This window comes from Schistocerca piceifrons, chromosome X (assembly GCF_021461385.2).
Source record: "Schistocerca piceifrons isolate TAMUIC-IGC-003096 chromosome X, iqSchPice1.1, whole genome shotgun sequence".
In the NCBI taxonomy this organism is placed as follows: domain Eukaryota; kingdom Metazoa; phylum Arthropoda; class Insecta; order Orthoptera; family Acrididae; genus Schistocerca; species Schistocerca piceifrons.
In genome coordinates, this window is record NC_060149.1 from 213,571,746 (window position 1) to 213,592,210 (window position 20,465).

Genomic DNA, 20,465 nt, shown 5'->3' on the forward strand with positions numbered 1-20,465 from the left:
AGACCTATTCAAAAATGTATGACAGCGTACCATTCACTGAAACACAACATTATTAATTACATTACACAACATAGACATTGACGTTGACAGCTCTTAGTGCAGGTACTCAGGGTAATGGAACACGTCCATGTGCTGACTTTGACAGAGGATAAATGTAAACATAAGTAGAATGCACACCCGTCATTCCGTCAACCATCGTCAGTTGAAGAGTTGTGTGAGTGGAATATACACCAATGAAGAGAAGGTAGAAATGCTCTTCATCTATGGGGAATGTAAGTTAGCAGAACAGTAATTGCAATACTGTTTTCTTTTGTATGGATACATTTAGTACAGTAGTTTAGTCCTTTTAAATACTGTTGTGTAGAGTAGGCATACAGTGAAGGCTATCCTTCCTACAAACTGCATCAGCATAACATTTCTTTCATTGTTGTTGTTGAAGGTAGACAAAATGCTACACAGGCAGCGGAACTGTACAGAGAGCAATATCCTGTAAAGAACCCACCTTCTCGATGGATGTTTTTTCGCCTTGCTGTGACACTTCAGGAAACGGGAAGTTTCAACCCACAACAATGCAATCATCACAGCACTCACACAGACAAATCTGCCGAAGTTACTGTTCTCACTTCTGTTGCTATGAATCCACATGTGAGCACACGACAGCTTGAATATGAGGTTGGAATTCCTCAAACCAGTGTACATCATCTTCTTACATGTCACCAGTTCCATCCTTACCATGTACACCTACATCAAGAATTGCATGGGAATGATTTCCAGTATCATGTACAGTTCTCTCAGTGGGCACAGCAGCAAATCCTCATCAACCCAAACTTCTTCTCCAGTGTTCTGTTTACCGATGAATGTTCCTTCTCAAACAAAGGACAGGTAAACACAAGGAACATACATTATTGGTCCAGCAACAACCCATGATGGCTTAGACAGGTGGAACATCAGCGTCAATGGAGAGTTAACGTCTGGTGTGGGATGTTTGGTTCTACAATCATTGACCCTTATTTCATCAATGATAGTCTAAATGGCACAGTGTATGCCAACTTCCCCAGATTAATTTTTCCTTTTCTTCTGGATGAAGTGCTGCTAAGAACCAGAATGCTTATGTGGTATCTACACGATGGCTGTCTAGCTCATAATGTCTTGGGTGCACATCATGTTCTGAACCGAAGGTATCCTGCCAGCTGGATTGGTCGAGGAGGAACAGTTACTTGGCCTGCTGGGTCTCCTGATTTCAATCCTGTGGATTTTTTTCTTTGTTAATGCATTGAAGACTTGTCTATCATGGTATTCCAACAACTCCAGAGGACATGCAGGAACTTATTGCACTTGCTTGTAATTCTCTTCAGCAGCCAACAGTGGAAGCAGTAAATAATTCTTTCATTCAACGAGTGCACCAGTGTATCAGCGTCCAGGGTCACCACTTTGAGTGCCTATGAATGTTCTACTCCTGGGCAATTGTACAGGAGAGTCAAAGTCAATTTTGTGTTATGTCTCTACTTGTTTTTCATTTGTCTTCTGACTGTTCCAACAAGTGGACAAGTTTGTGATCCCATGCTCAAAGACAATGTTGTGTTATGTAAGTAATAACGTTGTGTTTCACTGGATAGTACACTGTGATACATTTTTGAATAGGTCATTAGGAGAGGAAATAAATCACCAAATAAAAAATACAGGGTGTCATTTTAAAAAGTCATACCGCTGTTTATATCTTTGTAAAAAACAAAGCTACAATGAAGGCAATCATGCTGATTGCTGTTCCCCTGACAGGTAAAGAACATTTGCTTGAAACATTTTGTAATTTTCATCTGGACAAACAGTTAGTTAGGGTGGTCAAGATAAATGGGATACCCTGTATATGCTCATAATAAATGGGCAGTAACAAATAAACAGCAATTATATTGTAGACAAAATGGAAGATACTCAAGAATAAAATGAGTGGTGCTGCAGATGGGGGTCATCTTTCTTATTCACTGCTTCACTTCACTACTTTTTAATGCAACATAAAATTTACATTCTGGTATTTTTTCAGCATTATTAGTATTTATTGTGAGTTTTATGATGTTTTAGTAGCCACCAATCTACAATAATTAAATGTAAATGTTAACAGAAACCAATGATAGGACAAGACAAACGGACCAAATGCTGCCTGTGCTGTGAAAAGGGACCAGTTGTATTAAGGACTCAACTTGAGCGTTCAGCATATGTGTGTGGTGAATCAATTAAACTGAGAGCAAACATTGACAACCAAGGAGAAGAAATTGTCCGACTTAAAGTGAAAGTCATACAAGTAAGTGTTACATTGTCAATTGTGACTAACTATTTAGTATAGCTCTTTGCAGGAAATCAGATACTTAGTCGTACCTGAGTTACCTAGTGTTTGGGATCAAACTTATAATGGCATAAGTCATGTGCACACTAGTTCCACATAATAATAACTCTTGATAAGGGTGCTATAAGTGCAAAAAATAGGAAGTCTGAGAAATTGTTTCTAATTATTTGGAACAAATAAGATACTTTTTAACTAGAAATAATCCCACTAGAATCATTATCAAACAAGATACAGATTTGTGGTGGAGAAAAAGAATAAGAGAGAGATATGAAGATAAGAAAAAAATTCTAAATCTTACAAGAGCCTCTCAAAAATTCAGTTGGTCTGTAAATAAAAACAGAAAGTCTAGAGACAACAGTCAACTAAAATTCTATGTTCAACATAATCTTTCAAGCACAGTTCATCAGTAACATTCATGACAGTGTAAAACTGTGTGATAGACAGGTCTCATGTTTTCCATACTGATGTATTAATTCACATCAGGATGCTACAAAAAGCTCATATTACAAAACTCTCTCTATGAATGTGAAATATCTAATCCTAAGTTCCATTCTGGCACTCACTTCTAATGTCATAAAATTTTGTTTAAAAGCATACTTTTGCACAGTTACATGTTTCATTCAAAATTAAATACTCTGCATATGTACTGCCAGAAATTTCTGGGCTTACAAAAAATTGTAAAGCAGACTCAGACTCAAACACAGACACTTGCAGGTACCAGTAATGGGAAATGCTCTTATAGGTGAGCTGCCTGGTCATGACTTATGACTTATCTTAAAACTTCAACCCACTAGTATATCTCTCTTCGTTTCAAAGCTTTTGAGATACACAAATACATTTCTCACTGTGAAGAAGAATAATCTGGGAAAATGCCTTAGTCCCAACACTTTTTACCGGAAAGGACATTTTGGTCTGCTGTACAAAGTGTATGCATACTACAACAGGTAGTTACAAAACTGAATACTAACAATATCCATGATGAAAGAGTTGTACCTGCCAAGAGGCTGAGGCAAGTCTAATCATAAAAGAAACTTTTGAAATGCACTTTAATCTTTGAAACACTTCATTAAGGCTGTGGATGAGAAAGGAGATAATTAGGAGGATGAGTTCAAATCAGTTCTAGCTGAATGACAAAACTTGAGTATATGATGGACTGTCACTTCTCCTCTCTGGTGTTCAGATACACTGGAGCTTAGAAGGAATTTCATATGAGTTCTATAGTGAAACAATGACTCATATCCCAACTGTTATGTTCCTTAGCCTGTTCAGTGACAAGATATTGACTGATGCTGCTGTATACATCATATAAAAAAACATTAATTCTGCTTGACAGAGGCCATGCCAGAATAAGAAGCTGATGGTATATACTTCTTTAGCACCATTATGTTATACTTAAAATAATGATAAAATGACAGTTTCATAATGGTGCAGAAGTAGAGATTCTATGGTAAAACTTTGCACATACATACCATGCCAACAGATGAAAGTGTGTTATTGACTGAAAATGCTTAAAAGAAGGTAAACAAATCGCTATTTCATTGTGAGCAAGCACAAGAGAACTGTACCATATATATAGGGATTCTAATGAACATGTAATTCTCCTGATGATTACATTTCATAACCAATGTTTCATAAGTTCATACAGATCCTCAACAGAAATAGTTTTAGTGATCAAAGGAGCACAGAATCAACAGGGATAAGTGAAAATTTTGAGAAAAGTAAAATAAAATAATTAGAAATGGAGTTTCAGCTTTTGGACTCCATCATGTTTTGTGAATAGCTTTGTGAGTTGAACAGATAGGGAACTGTTGAGGATGTAGACAGATTGTGTAGCACCAGTAATCCTGAACAGCAGTGCAGTGGTGGTCACTGTTCATATCATGATGTAGGAAAATTTAAAGTCTTATGAAGAAAAAATAGTTCAAATTCAGGAAGAAGGCTTGTTATTTTATCACATTATTGTTTTTTTTTTTTTTTTTTTTGGGAGCGAGGATGTAAGAACATGACTATGATGGAAAGTGAAAATAGAAAACTGAAGAAAACTGGAAGGATTAAAAGCCTGTGGTGTAGAATTTAGCAGCCCTTTTGATTGACACCCATCCCATAAACATAATGGTGATAATCCGTAGAGCCACTTCTTGAATCTCAGCATAACATGGCAGTATTGTCACAGGTATCAGATGGTCTATTACAAAACTCATATTTTTTGTGTTTAATAGAACTGGATGAAGTCATTTCCCCATGCAGAATATCCTAATATCATAAACATCAGCAAGTATAGCTGCAAACTGCTCATGAAAACATATAATATGTGTAGTTCTTGCAAGAGTCCTTCCTTATCATGTTCTACATTGTTGACTTCTCATAGATATTGTGATGTTATGGTAAATGGCAAGTTTGATATTCATGTTGTACTACCACAGAGGTGAAACAGGCTCGGTTGAAGTCTGCTTCATTTCCATATCTGAAAACAGCACATGAAGTATTACAGGTATTGTTGGTGAACTCAGCTGTTAAGAACTGTGAGTATTGTCTCTACAGCCAGTATGCTAAGGAACCCTTAGAAACTGGAGCCCAGTCCCATCTTTCACAGAGCCATGATTTATTGCATTTCAACATGATAATGTCTGATTACTTGTAATAAAATTGTTAAAGCTTTCTACATGACATTTCTTCATTGAATCACTCATCCACTGCCAATTTTGTTATGATGGCTTGAAAGTTCAATAAATCAATTTCACCCCAATTAGTCATATGTACATCAAATTGCCTCATAACAACACATTTCTGGTAGCCCAAATACTATAAGTTCTGCAGATGACAGTATTTATAAAATAATTTTTCTGCTTCAGTCACTTTTTACCAGTATTTATCAGCATAACATAATTTGGCAGCATGTTTCCTTCCTCAGATGCTTCACAAATACATATACCTCAATTTTTAGTAATAGATTCTTTTGATGTGTGATGAGTTTAATTTGTTGGATGTACAAGTGAGGTTATGAACTGAAATTAGTCCATTTATGCTGAGTATGTGTTTATCTGGCACACAGAGCAGTAGAATAAACATAACACAATCACTTAACATTTTCACTTCCAGCTTTTTACATGGAAAGAGAATGTAAATAACTCAATGTGAAAATATTGCATGATGGTATTGTGTTTGTTCTTGTGCGCTGTGTGCCAGAGAAATACATATTCAGCAAAAATGAATTAATTTTGATTCATCACGTCACTGGCACACCCAGCAAATAGAGCTCATCATACTCCAAAAGAATCTACACACATAAAAAAAAGTTTTGCATCCGAGAGTTCTGGAACCTGTACAGAAAATGGGAATAGAGATGACATAAACATCATTTCCGCTCTTTTTATTGCTCATGGAAACCACACATTGCAGGTTGTACCACCGTACAGCAAGACCTTCAGAGGTGGTGTTGGAGATTGTTGTACACACCAGTATCTCTAATACCCAGTAGCATGTCCTCTTGCATTGATGTGTGCCTGTATTTGTTTTGGTATATTATCCACAAGTTCATCAAGGCACTGTTGGTCCAGACTGTCCAACTCCTCAATGGTGATTTGGTGTAGATCCCTCAGAGTGGTTGGTGGGTCATGTTGTCCATAAACAGCCCTTTTCAGTCCATCTCAAGCGTGTTCAGTAAGGTTCATTTCTGGAGAACATGCTGGCCACTCTAGTTAAGTGATGTCATTATCATGAAGGAAGTCATTCACAAGATGTGCACAATGGGGGCGCAAATTGTCATCCATGAATACAAATGCCTTGCCAATATGCTGCTGATATGGTTGCACTATCAGACTGAGGGTGGCATTCACGAATTGTACAGCCATTACGGCTCCTTCCATGACCACCAGTGATGTATGTCGTTGCCACATAATGCCACCCCAAAACAGCAGGCACCCTCCACCTTGCTGCACTCGCTGGACAGTGTGTCTAAGGTGTTCAGCCTGACCAGATTGCCTCCAAACACATCTTCGATGATTGTCTGGTTGAAGGCATACACGACACTCATTGGTGAAGAGAATGTGATACTAACCCTGAGCGGTCCATTCAGCATGTTTTTGGGCCCATCTGTACCATGCTGCATGGCTGCAAAGATGGACCTCACCATGGACATTGGGAGTGACATTGCACATCATGCAGCCTATTGTACAAAGTTTGAGTCATAATATGAGGTCCTGTGGCTGCACAAAAAGCATTATTCAACATGGTGGCACTGCTGTCAGGGTTCTTCCGAGCCATAATCTACAGGAAGTGGTCATCCTCTGCAGTAGTTGCCCTTGGGCGGCCTGAGCAAGGCATGTCATTGACAGTCCCTGTCTCTCCGTCTCTCCTCCATGTCCAAACAATATCGCTTTGGTTCACTCCAAGATGCCTGGACACTTCCCTTGTTGAGAGCCCTTCGTGGCACAAAGTAACAATGCAGACGCGATTATACAGTGGTATTGACCATCTAGGCATGATTGAAATACAGACAAAATGAGCCGTGTACCTCCTTCCTGTTGGAATGATTGGAAATGATCAGCATGGTTGTTTACGTCTTTGAGTGGTTTTAGTGACATCTCTGAACAGTCAAAGGGACTGTGTCTGTGATACAATATCCACAGTTAATGTCTATCTTCAGGAGTTCTGGGAACCAGGGTGATGCAAAACTTTTTTGATGTGTGTATTACTAAGCATTAATGTACATGTAACTCTAAAGCATCTGAGGGTAGCAGTGTGCTGTAAAAACATGTTATGCTCATAGACTTGTGAAAGCTTACTGAAGCAGAAAGACTGTGTAATAAATTTAGTAATACAATCACTGACCTTACCAAGTTTCATACAAAATGGATAAATTAAGTTCAAAACATGACAGTATGGTATAAAGTTTGATAACCCACCTTCAGATGGTAGAACTATTTACATATCATTTTTAATGGTAGCTATTCTTCCACACTTTGAAAATTAGTGTATAAAATGTATAACAAAAATATGATAAATAATCTGTTGAGTGTTGTTGCAGCTAATTTGGTCATTCCTCCCATCAAAAGTGCCCCTCATTGGTTTGTAGCCTAAAAGCTATCATAGCTACAGGGAAAATTCACTGCACATTATCAAAATAGAGGAATATTTCCCATGCAGTATGTGTCTCCTGTGACAGAAACTGTTGCAACTTACAGGTTGACCATTCAGCTACAGTAATGACCAGCAAAAATTTTTTGTAAAAGATCAACATAGCATACCTAGAGCTTCTTGGAATAGGTGTAGAATACAGACAGAACCATTTTTGGGTAATACATAAAGTAAAAGTCCCTCTTCTGCATATTTTCAAGGTAATGCAGAAAAATTGCACATTACATTTCATTTGCATCAGTGCTCTATCAGACTTTGGATCTGACAGGCACTTTCTGCCAACAGTTTGCATTTTGTCAACTGTACTTGCCATTTTGGTTGTCATGCATATTTCTTGCTCACAGTTTGATGTTGCAGTTTGAGAGTTTGAAATCTCTTACAGATAATGACAAAATAATAATTTGTCTACAAAACCCAAATTACTAAAGATTGAAAGTGTTAGCTAGGGAAAAGGTATTAATGTCAGAATTTATCTTTGTCATTAGTCTATTTGATTTGATTGAGTGTGCTGAGTTCATCTATCCACTATTGTATATTTCCATTATTTTCTTTTTTTCAGTATGTGGAGTATTTCATAGACCGTGGAGTGTTAGGTGTCAATAAGGAAGTTCAGCATCTAGTTCTGGAGTACAGAGGTGACCCAGTCCATCCAAACACTCGATCCAAGTGGGATTCCGCACAAAGCCTTGTAGTTCCTGTTATGCCTCCTTCATTAGTTGGCGTATGCAGACTGCTTCAAATATACTATGTCCTGAAGGTACTATCAAAGAACTTAAGTACAGAATAATTATGTTTGTTTTATCTTATGTTTGTTTATATTTTCAGCATTCTCACACACTTTTTTATGTTCTGTAGTCAGTACATGCATTCATACTGTTGTATACATAAGTTAGTTTGCACAAAAATGCACCATAATAGTAAAAATCTCAGATTTCCCACTTATGAATCAGATAAATTTATTTATTTTGATGCCTAACTTTTTAAGATATGTCTTATGTAAAATTTCCTTTATTTATCTCAAATGTTACTGAAGTGAAGAAACTTATATTTTTTTGTTATATACATCACTTAAATTATTTCAAACAATGGAAAATCCAAGATGAAATGTAACAATGTTATGAAAAGGATACTTGCTACTCACCATATAGTGGAGATGCTGAGTCTCAGAAAGGCACAACAAAAGGACTGTTAGCTTTAGGCCAACATGGCCTTTGTCAAAAATAGACAACACTCACACACACACACACACACACACACACACACACACACACACACAAACACACACAAATGTAACTCACACACACATGACGACAGTCTCAGCCTCCAACTGCCAGAGATTATGTCGTGTGTGTGTGTGTGTGTGTGTGTGTGTGTGTGTTTGTGTGTGTGAGTGTGTGTGTGTGTTGTCTAGACCTTGTTGGCTGAAAGCTAACTTTCCAACAGTCTTTTTGTTGTGCTTCTCTGCGACTCATCATGTCTGCTGTATGATGAGTAGCAGCTAACCTTTTCATAGTATTGCCACTTAACTTATTTCTGTATTGAAGGGTAGCATCTGATAAAACAATAACTTATTGAGAATACAGATGAATGTTACAGCATGTAAGCAGTCTTGGTTCTTCATACATATACTTATATCAGAATAAAATAAGCATGGTACTTCATTCTTACTTATTTATTGTTAAACCATGAAAGTTATCTTGAGAAAGTTTTCTGTATCGAGTTATTTTATTATATTTTTATATCTATACAGTAATGCCAGTAAGCTTTTCCTGGATGTGTAGCATGCCACATCATATGTAACAAATAGTGAAATGTATATCATGTTTCATTTAGATACTAATAAATTCTTTTGAAGATGCCTTTATAATGCAAAAAAAAGTATAAGTGAGTAATATATTCACACTTAAAAGGTGATGTATTCAGGTGAGGTTGACAGTTCAGCCCAGCTGTTGTCATACTTATGGGCAACTGAGTCACATGTTGCGCAATCTGCTTGTGCTTCATTTCTATGATGATAATGGGTAAACTCCACAGATATCACTCTCTGTGTTATGACAGATGCTTGCAGGATCACTGTCACAGTCATTGTAATTATTTAATGAAATAATCATTTCCTCCACTGATTTTCCAAAACAGCTTCATTCTGCCATGCCACATTCTGTTGTATGTCTTCTCATCAGGTGTTTGTTGATGCTGGAATGGTGTCCTTAACCATGGTGCAGTGCCATACCTTCATCTCCTAAAACTAAAGCATTACACTGGTTCTTTCTTACTGTCTGGCAAACATTAGAGTTTCTCCATATCCTAGCATCATGTATAGACTCAGGCTGTGAAGCACTGACACCAGTAAAAATTTTACTATAAGTACATGTTGCCTGCACATTGACACTAGGAAAGACCCTTTGGTCAATGTATTCATTCCCATGTGCAGAAGGTTTCATAACTGATATGTGTGTGCAATTGAGGGCCCCCAATGCACAAGGAAACTGATACTATTACTGTTTCTAGTTCTCCTTCATTCTGGGAAACTGAATCCAAAAAGGTGCTTTTTGTCTAACATGATGGAGAACATTTGAAAATGTCAGTGACACAGTTATCTAGAGTAACCTAAGTCTTTATCTAGACAAGTTCAAAAACCTGGATGCACTAAATAATGTAAGACTGTTTTAATTTTCACTTGATTTGAAAGGCTGCCACCTCTTCTTTTATGATTTTCAGGAAGGAAGAGATTTGCAGCCAAAAAAAGTTTTCGTTGTTAAACCTGTATAAACTTGTATAGTTTCTCTTTACAGTAATTATTTAGGCTAAGTGTATCTTTTTTGTCTTCTTAGCAACATAAATTCTGCCATTTTTACTAAAAGAAAACCTCAGTAAAATTAAATTTCAACAGAATGTACTCAACTTAAAATAAGCTTCAGAGCTCACTTCAAAACATGGAGAATGTTCTCAGCTTGCAAGAATTCATATGAAAGTGGAGAATGTTCTTCACACTGAAAAATTCCCGTCTCACACTCTACTCAAGCTGGGAACATTCTCAGGTGAAGCACATTCTCTGACTTGGTTTATTCATGTGAAACTGAGAATCTGCTCTGAAAGTCTAAGAATAATGTACATTCTCCATTTTATTCATACAACCCATGGAATAGCATTCCTTGTGTCGGAAGCTTCTAAGACTTAAAACTTTGACAGCACCATACTAAACATCCCTTTGCACTAACGACAGGTGTTTTTAAATACAGAGTGAATGCCATTTTTGATGTGGTGTCATGCATATGGAGATATTATTTTCATAAGTTCCTTTATAATGAAGTAAATAAAGGAAAATATGTATTTTTATGCAACAGTAAATAATTGGAGCTGCCTTAACAGTTTACAGCAGAAGCTTTCCTGGCTTACCTTACAAATAATTCTACTTATGACACTCTTCTCTGTGCGGCAGAGACTGTACAGTAAGAAACAAAACAAAACAAAACAAAAAACAAACTGTAAGAAAGTAAATTCATAAGACATTATTACTTGCACATATTTGTGTAGGTAGTTTATGCTTATTGTACTTTACTAAAAATTCCTCTCAGGCATTGTGGATGAAACTGAACAGAACGACATTGGTCATCCTTAGGTTGTCTGAGGCTGCAAATAATTTCAGGACCAGTGCTAGAATGTTATTGGTGTTGGAGATTGATAAAAAAATTAATCACAGTGCTGGGATCATCTGCAAACATACTCTAATTTATTTAAATTTTATTCAACTGGACCTCTCTGTTAGTTGCACAGTCTCACAGAATATGTTATAACTTACTGAGAGAAAACAAAACAGGATAATAAAAGCATGTGGCACAGTCTCACAGAATATGTTATAACTTACTGAGAGAAAACAAAACAGGATAATAAAAGCACGTAACTGTGTAATTACAAAAAGATAATAACAGGAAACACAAGAATAATAAAATTATTAATCATGTGGGACAATAATGTACTTAATTTAGCAATTTTTAATGATGGGCAAAAATAGGGAAAGGCATTGACTATGACATCTTAGTACTTGTCTTCCCAGCATTCACCAGTAAAAATACTGGAAAACCATAGAACACCAAAATGGTTGTATCAGGTAAACAAGTCAGTTTCCTCTGTACATGAACAGTGTTCACACTTGCCAGTGCATGTCAGTGAGTTTCAGTTGCAATAAGGCAGATTAAGCAAACACTGAGGACTCATATTTAAACAAAATGTGTTAAATGCAGACCCTCTTCAGGTTTCAGAAATTGTACAGTGGTCATAACTTTATATCAGAGCCTTCCACTGTCCCGTGCAAGAAAGAATACCTTACCTGCTCATCTCTGAAGCTATTTCTAAATCAAAATGATTCTTCTCAATAAATTCTTCTCAAAGAAACAGGTGTGTTTGTCTAAATGGACTCTACATTGACTGGCATTTTTTGATATAAAAACACACAAATAATAATATATTTTACCTTATCTTAGGTGGAGGCCTCATTATTAAAATTTAAGGGTCTTTGTAATAAACCTTGTTGAAAAGATCACTTACACAATAAAATGGATATGGTGTTAACGTAACATTACAGGTCTTCAATATCCTAATAGATAACTGGTTGTAAAATTGTGAATCATTTTACACAACTGACTTGATTTTTGCATTAATTTCATCTCTCTTAGTTTCCAGAAGTACAATTATCTTCCATTGCTTTAAAAAAGCATTCTGTAAAAATATTGTGTGAAAGAAATTTAGATTTAATTTACCCACAACAGTTAATAAGTGATATGTAAAGATCCTACATCTATATTTACATCTAGCTGACTACTCTGCAATTCACAGCTAAGTGCCTGGTAGAGGGTTCATTGAACTAACTTCAAGCTATTTCTCTACCATTCCATTCAACACTTAAATCTTTCCACACAAGCTCTGTTTTCTTCAATTTTGTTACAGTGGTCATTTTTCCCTGTGTAGGTAGGCACCAACAAAATATTTTTGTATTTGGAGGAGAAAATTGGTGATTGAAATTTCAGGAAAATATCCTGCTGCAGCAAAAAATGCCATTGTTTCAATGGTTGCCATCCTAACTTGAATATCACATCCACGATACTTTCTCCTCTATATCACAATAATATAAAATGAGCTGCCTTTCTTTGAACTTTTCCGATGTACTCCATCAATCCTATCTGATGTGGATCCCACATCATGAAACAGTTCTCCAGAAGAGGACAGACTAGTCTCATGCAGACGATGTCTTTGGTATATTTGTTGCATCTTCTAAGTGTTCTGTATTTAAGACACTGTCTTTGGTTTCAAATCCCTACAATAATTTCTATGTCATGGTTCTGATTTAAATTGTTATAATTATCATCCCCAGGTACTTAGTTGAAATGAAAATCTTTATATTTGTGTGATTTATTGTGTGTCCAAATTTAATGGATTCTTTTCGGTACTTATGTAAAGGACCTCACACTTTTTATTGTTTAAGGCCAATTGCCACTTTGCACTCCATACATATATGTTTTCTAACTTATTGTGCAAATTGGTTTTGGTCATCTGATTACTTTATGAGTAGTTAAATGACAGCATCATCTGCAAACAATCTATGACAGCTGCTCAGATCATCTTCTAAATCATTTATATAAACCAGGAAGATTTAGAGGGCCTATAACATATCCTTGTGGCATACCAGATATCACTTCCATTTTACTCAATGACTCTCTCAATTACCATGAACTGTGGCTTTTCTGACAGGAAATCAGGAATCCACTTGTAAAACTAAGGTGATACTCCATAGTTAAATAATTTGATTAAAAGTTGCTTGCAATGAACAGTGTCAAAAGCTTTCTGGAAAGCTAGAAATATGGAATCAATTTGAGATCTCCTTCCAATAACACTCATTACTTCATGTGAATAAAGAGCTAGTTGTTTTTCACAAGAATTATATTTTCTGAACCCACCCTGACTGTGTGTCAACCTACAATTAAATTCAAGGTAATACATTCAATTTGCCAGTATCCCAAGTACATGTCCATGGTTGAGAAAACCTTAGCCCCCTTCAGATAATCTAGTGTATCATTAATTCGTGGAAGAGGGTAAATATCCTTATTAGTTGTCTTATTAAGTTTCCTGTAACCAACACAAAAGCACCAACTGCCATCCTTCTTCCTGATGAGAACCGCTGGTGATGACCACGGGCTCTGAGAAGGCTGAATGATGTCATTCTTCATCATTTTCTCTACTTCATCATGAATTATTCGACATTCCATTGCTGACACATGATATGCTCTCTGGCTTATTGGTTGATGGTCTCCAGTGCTAATCCTGTGCTTCACTGTTGATTTGTCTAATTTGCCCTTCACCTGTGGATTGGAGCATTCAGAAAACTCTTGAAGAATGGCAATTAGCTTCTTCTGTTGCTCCTTTGTGAGATCTGGTGATAGTCAGGCTAGAAGATCTTGTCTTGTAATGGTAGCACCAATTTCGCCCACAGACTCAGCATGGGAGGTCTCTATGATGCTCAGCTGTCCAGAAATTAACAGCTCAGCATTTGCTATGCACGTGCATCTTGGAAGGATCTGCGGTTCTCGGCGACAGTTAACTACCCACAATTCACCAAATCCATTGTTAAACAAGACGGCAGAGGCTGGGATGACCAAGTTATTCTTCAGTGGTATGCTTCTCTTACATTCCACTACAAGATATATGGGTTGATGCATGGCATGACACGTGACAGTTATCTTTCTAGTGCTGACTGTAGGAATGATCACTTCATCCAGCACACGTAGTCTCCACACACTTGGATGTGCATCTTCCTGTCCACAGTGTCTCATCTCATCTAGTATAATCTTCGAGTGACCACCATCTATAATTGCCTGAGAAGCTTTCAAAAAGTTCCATCTGAGAATGATGTCATGACTACACTCTTGTAAGATGATGAACTCTAAGGGCTTGTACCCACACGAATGACACATCTTCCTTTAGGTTTTAGATATTTCCCATTAGCCACTTTCAGCAGAGATGTTTTGCTGTCGGCAAATACTGTTTTCTGCAACTGGTGACAGTACTTCTCCGAAATGACTGAATATGATGCTCCAAAGTCCACAAGAGCTTGGGCTGGTCAGCCATCCATGAGGATATCGACGTAGTTTCCTATCATTTTTGTAGTGATCGACGGTGGAAGATTTTTCTCTGCGGCGGCCTCACATCCAAGGAAGGTCACACCCTTTAGTTTTCCAGGCAGCTAGGTGATCAGCTGGAGCTTCTAAACGGTGATGGAGACCTTGATTGGCGTTTTGGGGAGCGTTCTATCCAGTGGCTAGCTTCGGGCAATGTTGACCTACATCCTCCTGCACTCACATCTTCTTGTTCATCTTTGTCATCCCAGAGTTGGCGCCATCTAAGATCGGTCTGCTGTCTTCTGGCACAGGTGTCATCAAATATCTGCCACCTTTCTTGACAATAGCACACCACATGTCCCAGGCATCTGCAGTGGAAACATACTGGTTGGTCATCGTGGGTCCTCCAGACGTCAGTCTTCCTTGGTGCCCTAACAGGTTTCTCATGTGGCATTGTAGGAATGTAACTTCACCTGGGTTTTGACTTTTTCACCATTTTAAAGGGAAATGGAGGAAAAGAGACTGGGTTCAATGTTTGTACCACTTCCTTCCGCATGACCTCTTGAAACGTCTCAGTTTTCAGCTCGCCGTGCAATCCAAGTGACTTCTGAACTTCCTCTCTTAATATCTGACAAAGAACACTTGTGAAATCAGTTCCTTCCCCCATCACAGACATCAGTATGATGTTTGGAATCCATTCAAATTTCTTGCTTGTAATTCTTTTCTGATGCATTGTCTCGATATACTGGCACCATTTTATGAAGTCGTCTGCTGTTGAAGCCTCCTTCAGGAGTAGGGCTTGATGCATATCCTCTGCAACATCCTTCATGAGATGTGCAACCTTATCTTCCTCCTTCATTCTAGAATCCACTATTTTACACAGCTTGAAGAGGCCTTAAATGTAGGATGCTGTCGTTTCTCCTGGATGCTGTGCCCTATACTTTAATTTATCTTCGGCCTTACACTTCTGTTATTGTGTGTCGCCGAAATACTTACGCAGTTCTGCCTGGAATACATCCCAGATTGTGAAATTCTTCTCTTTGTTCTTATACCATTGCTTGGCAGTGCCCTCCAAGTAGAAAAATGCATTAGCCAAACACATGGTGTCATCCCATTTGTTAAATTTGGCTGTACGCTCATATACATTCAGCCACTTTTTTGGATCTTGGTCATCATCACCAGAGAACCCAGAAGGATGTCTCATGTGGTGGCACACAGTTGCTGTCATCATAACATCCTCTTCTTCTTCTGTCTCTGATAGACTGTGATCTGTTGAATATGGCTCGAACTTGGGTTTCTCACCACATAAACGGCAGCTCTGTCGTGGCTTGATGGGAGCCACTGTGTTGTCGATGATGTGCACTATCACAAGTTTCAGTACCCAGCGTCTCTACCAGAATAATGTTGTGTAGAAGAAGGTGTAATTAGATGAATGACAAGCACTAACTTCACTTAACGAAGGTTTATTCGGCACAGAGCGCGGAGTGAACTGCCTCCGGCCAGAACACATACGATATATATACAGTAACAGAACTTTTCAGTACAGTGATTCTTGATATTTGTGGATACTTGTAGAATGTCCTTGTACCAAATATACAAATTAAAATTTTGTGGTTCAAGTGAGTTTTGAACTCAAGGACCCGCCCTGCAACAGTCTAGTATCATAACTGCTACACCACAGTGGTGCGACAATATCTATATTACCCATTTTATAGTAGTGTGAGAATTAAACTCAGGCAAAGTTTCTGTATCTTCCTCTGTAAAGGAACATTTGAAAACAGAGTTTTCAGCTCTTCTGCTTTGGCTTTGCTACCCGCATTTTGAGTTTGAAGCACTTGCACTTTCCCATTAAGTATCCAAGTTATAAAAACCCAGATGAGCAAACCAGTTGAGACACTACTTTCCCTTAATTAGCCCTGCTTTCAAAGCATTTCAAACATGCAAAAAAATTTCACAGTAATTTTTATGAGTCACAAATTTTAGTTTGTAATAATACCTTTCTAGTACATTCTACACTAATTTTGCTTGTGACGCTGTCATTTCAAATATACAGGGTGAACATCAACAAGACTGACAAACTATAGGAGCAGATTCCTAACTGGAAATGGAGGAGAAAAGGTCCTATGAATGTGTGTCTGGAAATGGACGGTGTACATGCAATGACAACAAATCATCCCAGAACACAGCAAGAGCAGCATCACATCGATGTAGATATAGATGTTCAAAGTGCCCTCTGTGGGATAGAATTCACCTGTTCACACATTTCATGTCATGGATTGCCATAGTCTTTTGGATGTTTGGGCCTCTCTTCGAATAGCGTCACAGGCATAGTGAACATGTCACGTCATGGATTGCCACACTCTTTTGGATGTTCGAACCTCTCTTCAAATAGTGTCACAGGCATTGTGAACATGCTGTTGAAGGGTCTGCAAGTCAGGAACTGGTTCAGCATACATAATGCTTTTCAGATGCCCCAGAGGTAACTGTCCAGGAGATTTAAGTCTGGTGATCTATCAGGCCATGCTACAAGGCTCTCCACATCCTATGCAATGCCCGGGAAAGATGGTGTTGAAGTGTCAATGAACTGTAATGCAGAAGTTGGGTAGTGCTCCATCATGTAGAAACCATATAACCTGTCATACTGCCAAAGGCACATTCTCAAGTGGTCCAGGCAGAGTATTCCACAGAAAGTCCACGTATGTTCCTCTGTCAAGGCATTGTGGAATAATAACTGGTCCATATATGAGGTCACCAAGAATCCCTGGCCTCACATTGATGCTGAACCAATGCTTATGAGATGCCTCAACCATTCCTTGAGGATTATCTGTAGCCCATAGATGATGGTTATGCAGATTGATGATGCCTGTTTTGATACAGGTTGCTTCATCAGTGAAGAGGAAGAATGACTGATATCCCATAATTTTGATGGACTGGTGCAAAATCCATCAACAAAATCCTTCCTGTAGAGGGAAATCTGCTGCTGATAATTCTTGAATTCATTGCAGGTGATAGGGATAGCAGTGCTTATTATGCAGGACACACATAATTGTTCTTTGGTTAATACCATGTTTCTGCACCTGTTAGCTGAGTGGTCAGCATGACAGAATGTCAATCCTTAGGGCCCGGGTTCGATTCCCAGCTGGGTCGGAGATTTTCTCCGTTCAGGGACTGGGTGTTGTGTTGTCCTAATCATCATCATTTCATCCCTCCCCATTGACATGCAAGTCACCAAAGTGGTGTCAAATCGAAAGGCTTGCATCCGGCAAACGGTCTACCCGACGGGAGGCCCTAGTCGCACGACATTTAAATTTAATACCATGTTGGTGGGCACTTGTCTGGAGCTTGTACTAGGGTTTGTCTCAATATACTGTAGAACCTGGTTGTCCAAATCTTGAGTGCACTCAGACCTCTGCCTCCCTGTATGTTCATCTATCTGAAAGGACCTACAATCACACAAACACCCAAAAAGGGCTTAAAATATTGTGTGATGTGTTTGGTATCTGTGAGGGTGCTTATTTTGGTATAGATGTGCTGCCTCGTGACCATTTACATATGCTTGGCTGTACACAAACACCATTTTGGCTTGTTCTTGACAAGAATACTAAACCATTTTGTTGCTTACAATATGCTGTGTCAATGTCACAGCCTGCAACATACAAGGAACACACAGGACACGGACAGAGGGACTTTCATTCATCAGCGCCATCTACCATGGCAACAATGCATTTCTAGACACATGTTCATAGGACCTTAATTCCTCAGTTTCCAGTTAGGGATCTGTCCCTGCAGTTTGTCAGTTTTATCAATATTCTTGCTGTATATATTAGCTAATACTCATCTTTACTTGAAGACAGCAGTAGAGTGACATCACCACCTAGAAGGTCATAGGTTGCTACCTAGTATGAATGATAAAATAGTTGTCTTATTCTTGTAATCCTTCAAAACTTTTCGTAATACCTTGAACCAGATTCATAAAATTGTTTCTATTACAATGCAGATGTCAGAAAATGACAAAAGAACAATTCTGATGAAATTTCAAATGTTTACATACACATTTACTGAAATAATGTCATCATTCAAAGATCTTGCAAAAGGTAAAATTGGAAAAACTGACTTACATGTTGCACATTTGAAATCTAAATAACAACTGTAAATACTACCATATAATTAGTGCATCATTTGGACTTATATACACTGTCTGACAAAAAAGTGAAGCACCCAGAAGACATGGTTGGATGTCACTGTGACTTCATACACATACACACCATTGACAGGTACATAAATATTAGAGTTACAATTCTCATAACAGGTAAAATGACCACCTGAGTTCCTTAGTGCTGTTCATGTTTAGTGTCATTGCCAAACCTGGTAGGTTATATAATGGGCATTAAAAGTGTCAGATGTTGAGTGATCACTGAAAAAGACATGGATATATTGAGTACACATGTGAGATAACATTATCAGCAACTGATGGAGACTGAAAGGGGTCTCATTGTGAGTCTTCTTTTTCTCGGCTGGTCAAATCATGCAATACTAGATTTGTGTGGCATTTTGATATTACAGTAGCCTTACCTGATATTGGACTGCATGTGCATATGATGGCTAGCATACTCATCATCAAGAGTCCTGTCAACCACATCTGACCATCACAATCGAGGATCACCATACTGTGCAAGAAGCACATTATAATCCTTTCACAACTGTGCCTGTCATCAAAGAACAAGGAATGGACTCCCTGCAACATTCTGTGTCATTCTGCACCATTGTTTGGAGACCACCAGCAGCTAGACTAGGAATTTACTGCCTCATACATAGGTTGCTGTTAACATTACAACACAAACAGTTGTGTTTGGAGAGTTGCCATGTCCACAAAGCATGAATGGTGCCACATCATATTCAGTGATGAAGTCTGGTTCTGCACTAGCCTGAGAGACCATTGTCAGTGGGTATAGTGGTAACCTGGGGAACAGCCTAATTCTTTCAGTGTTTAGGAGAGCACAGTGATGTTACTTCTGGCGTCATGGTGTGAGGAGCCATTGAACCATGACTTCAGATCATGGCTGATAATCTTTAAGGGAAGTCTGGTGGCATAACAGTATGTCACAGACATTCCATGTCCTCATTTGTTACCTCTCACATGGTAGTATTGTGTTATCATTTTTCAATAGGGCAATGATTGTCTGTATAAACTGTTTGCATGATATTGGGGTACTCCCATGGCCAGCAGGATCCCCAGATCTCTCCCCTATCTGGGACCAGCTCAGACATCGACCCTGTCCCAGTGCAAGTAGCAAATATATGAAGGACCAGTTACAACAGCTGTGTGCCAACTTGCCTGAGGAATGAATCTGAGCAATCTCCAAATTTCAAGATAGAAGTAAATTAAAATATATGAATATATTTTCTGAGGTTGCAATTTAAGTGCTATAAAACAATGGTGTTTTCATTTAAATTGAATTTGTCTTATTTTGGAACTTTTTAGAGGGACAGAAGCAGATATTCTTTGTTGACATTATTATTTTGACTTTTTTCTGTAAGCAATGTGTTTCTGAAAAAACTAATAACATGGTTAGTGAGTAGTGATGTTTATATCATAACCTTCTCAAGAAAATTTTCAAAAATATCTTTTATTATTCTTAACTGTTCCAAAATAAATTATGGAATGACAAATCCTAATTAAGAAACATTACGTTTATGTATTGTGTGTTGACTCATGTGTTTGGTGGGGAAGGGGGAATTGGGGTGCTCAACATTGAGGTTATCAGTGGCTAACCCATGACTGGTAGAAATGCTAACTGTAGTTACTGACAGTTTAAAGTTGTACTGAGACTATATAAGTCTGAAAGTAGCACTTGATTCAACAGTAGAACCATATCAGGAAT

The 20,465-nt window shown here is 38.0% G+C and overlaps 1 protein-coding gene across 2 annotated transcripts in view; it reads left to right on the plus strand.

The window, feature by feature from the left end:
• LOC124722101 (arrestin domain-containing protein 2-like) overlaps positions 1 to 20,465 on the plus strand; it is a 219,647-nt gene that overhangs the window by 153,214 nt on the left and 45,968 nt on the right. For both annotated transcript variants that reach the window (XM_047247298.1, XM_047247299.1), the window contains exons 7-8: positions 2,117 to 2,296; positions 8,034 to 8,231. In XM_047247298.1, the coding sequence (XP_047103254.1) occupies positions 2,117 to 2,296; positions 8,034 to 8,231 (378 nt within the window). The remainder of the gene's footprint in view (positions 1 to 2,116; positions 2,297 to 8,033; positions 8,232 to 20,465) is intronic.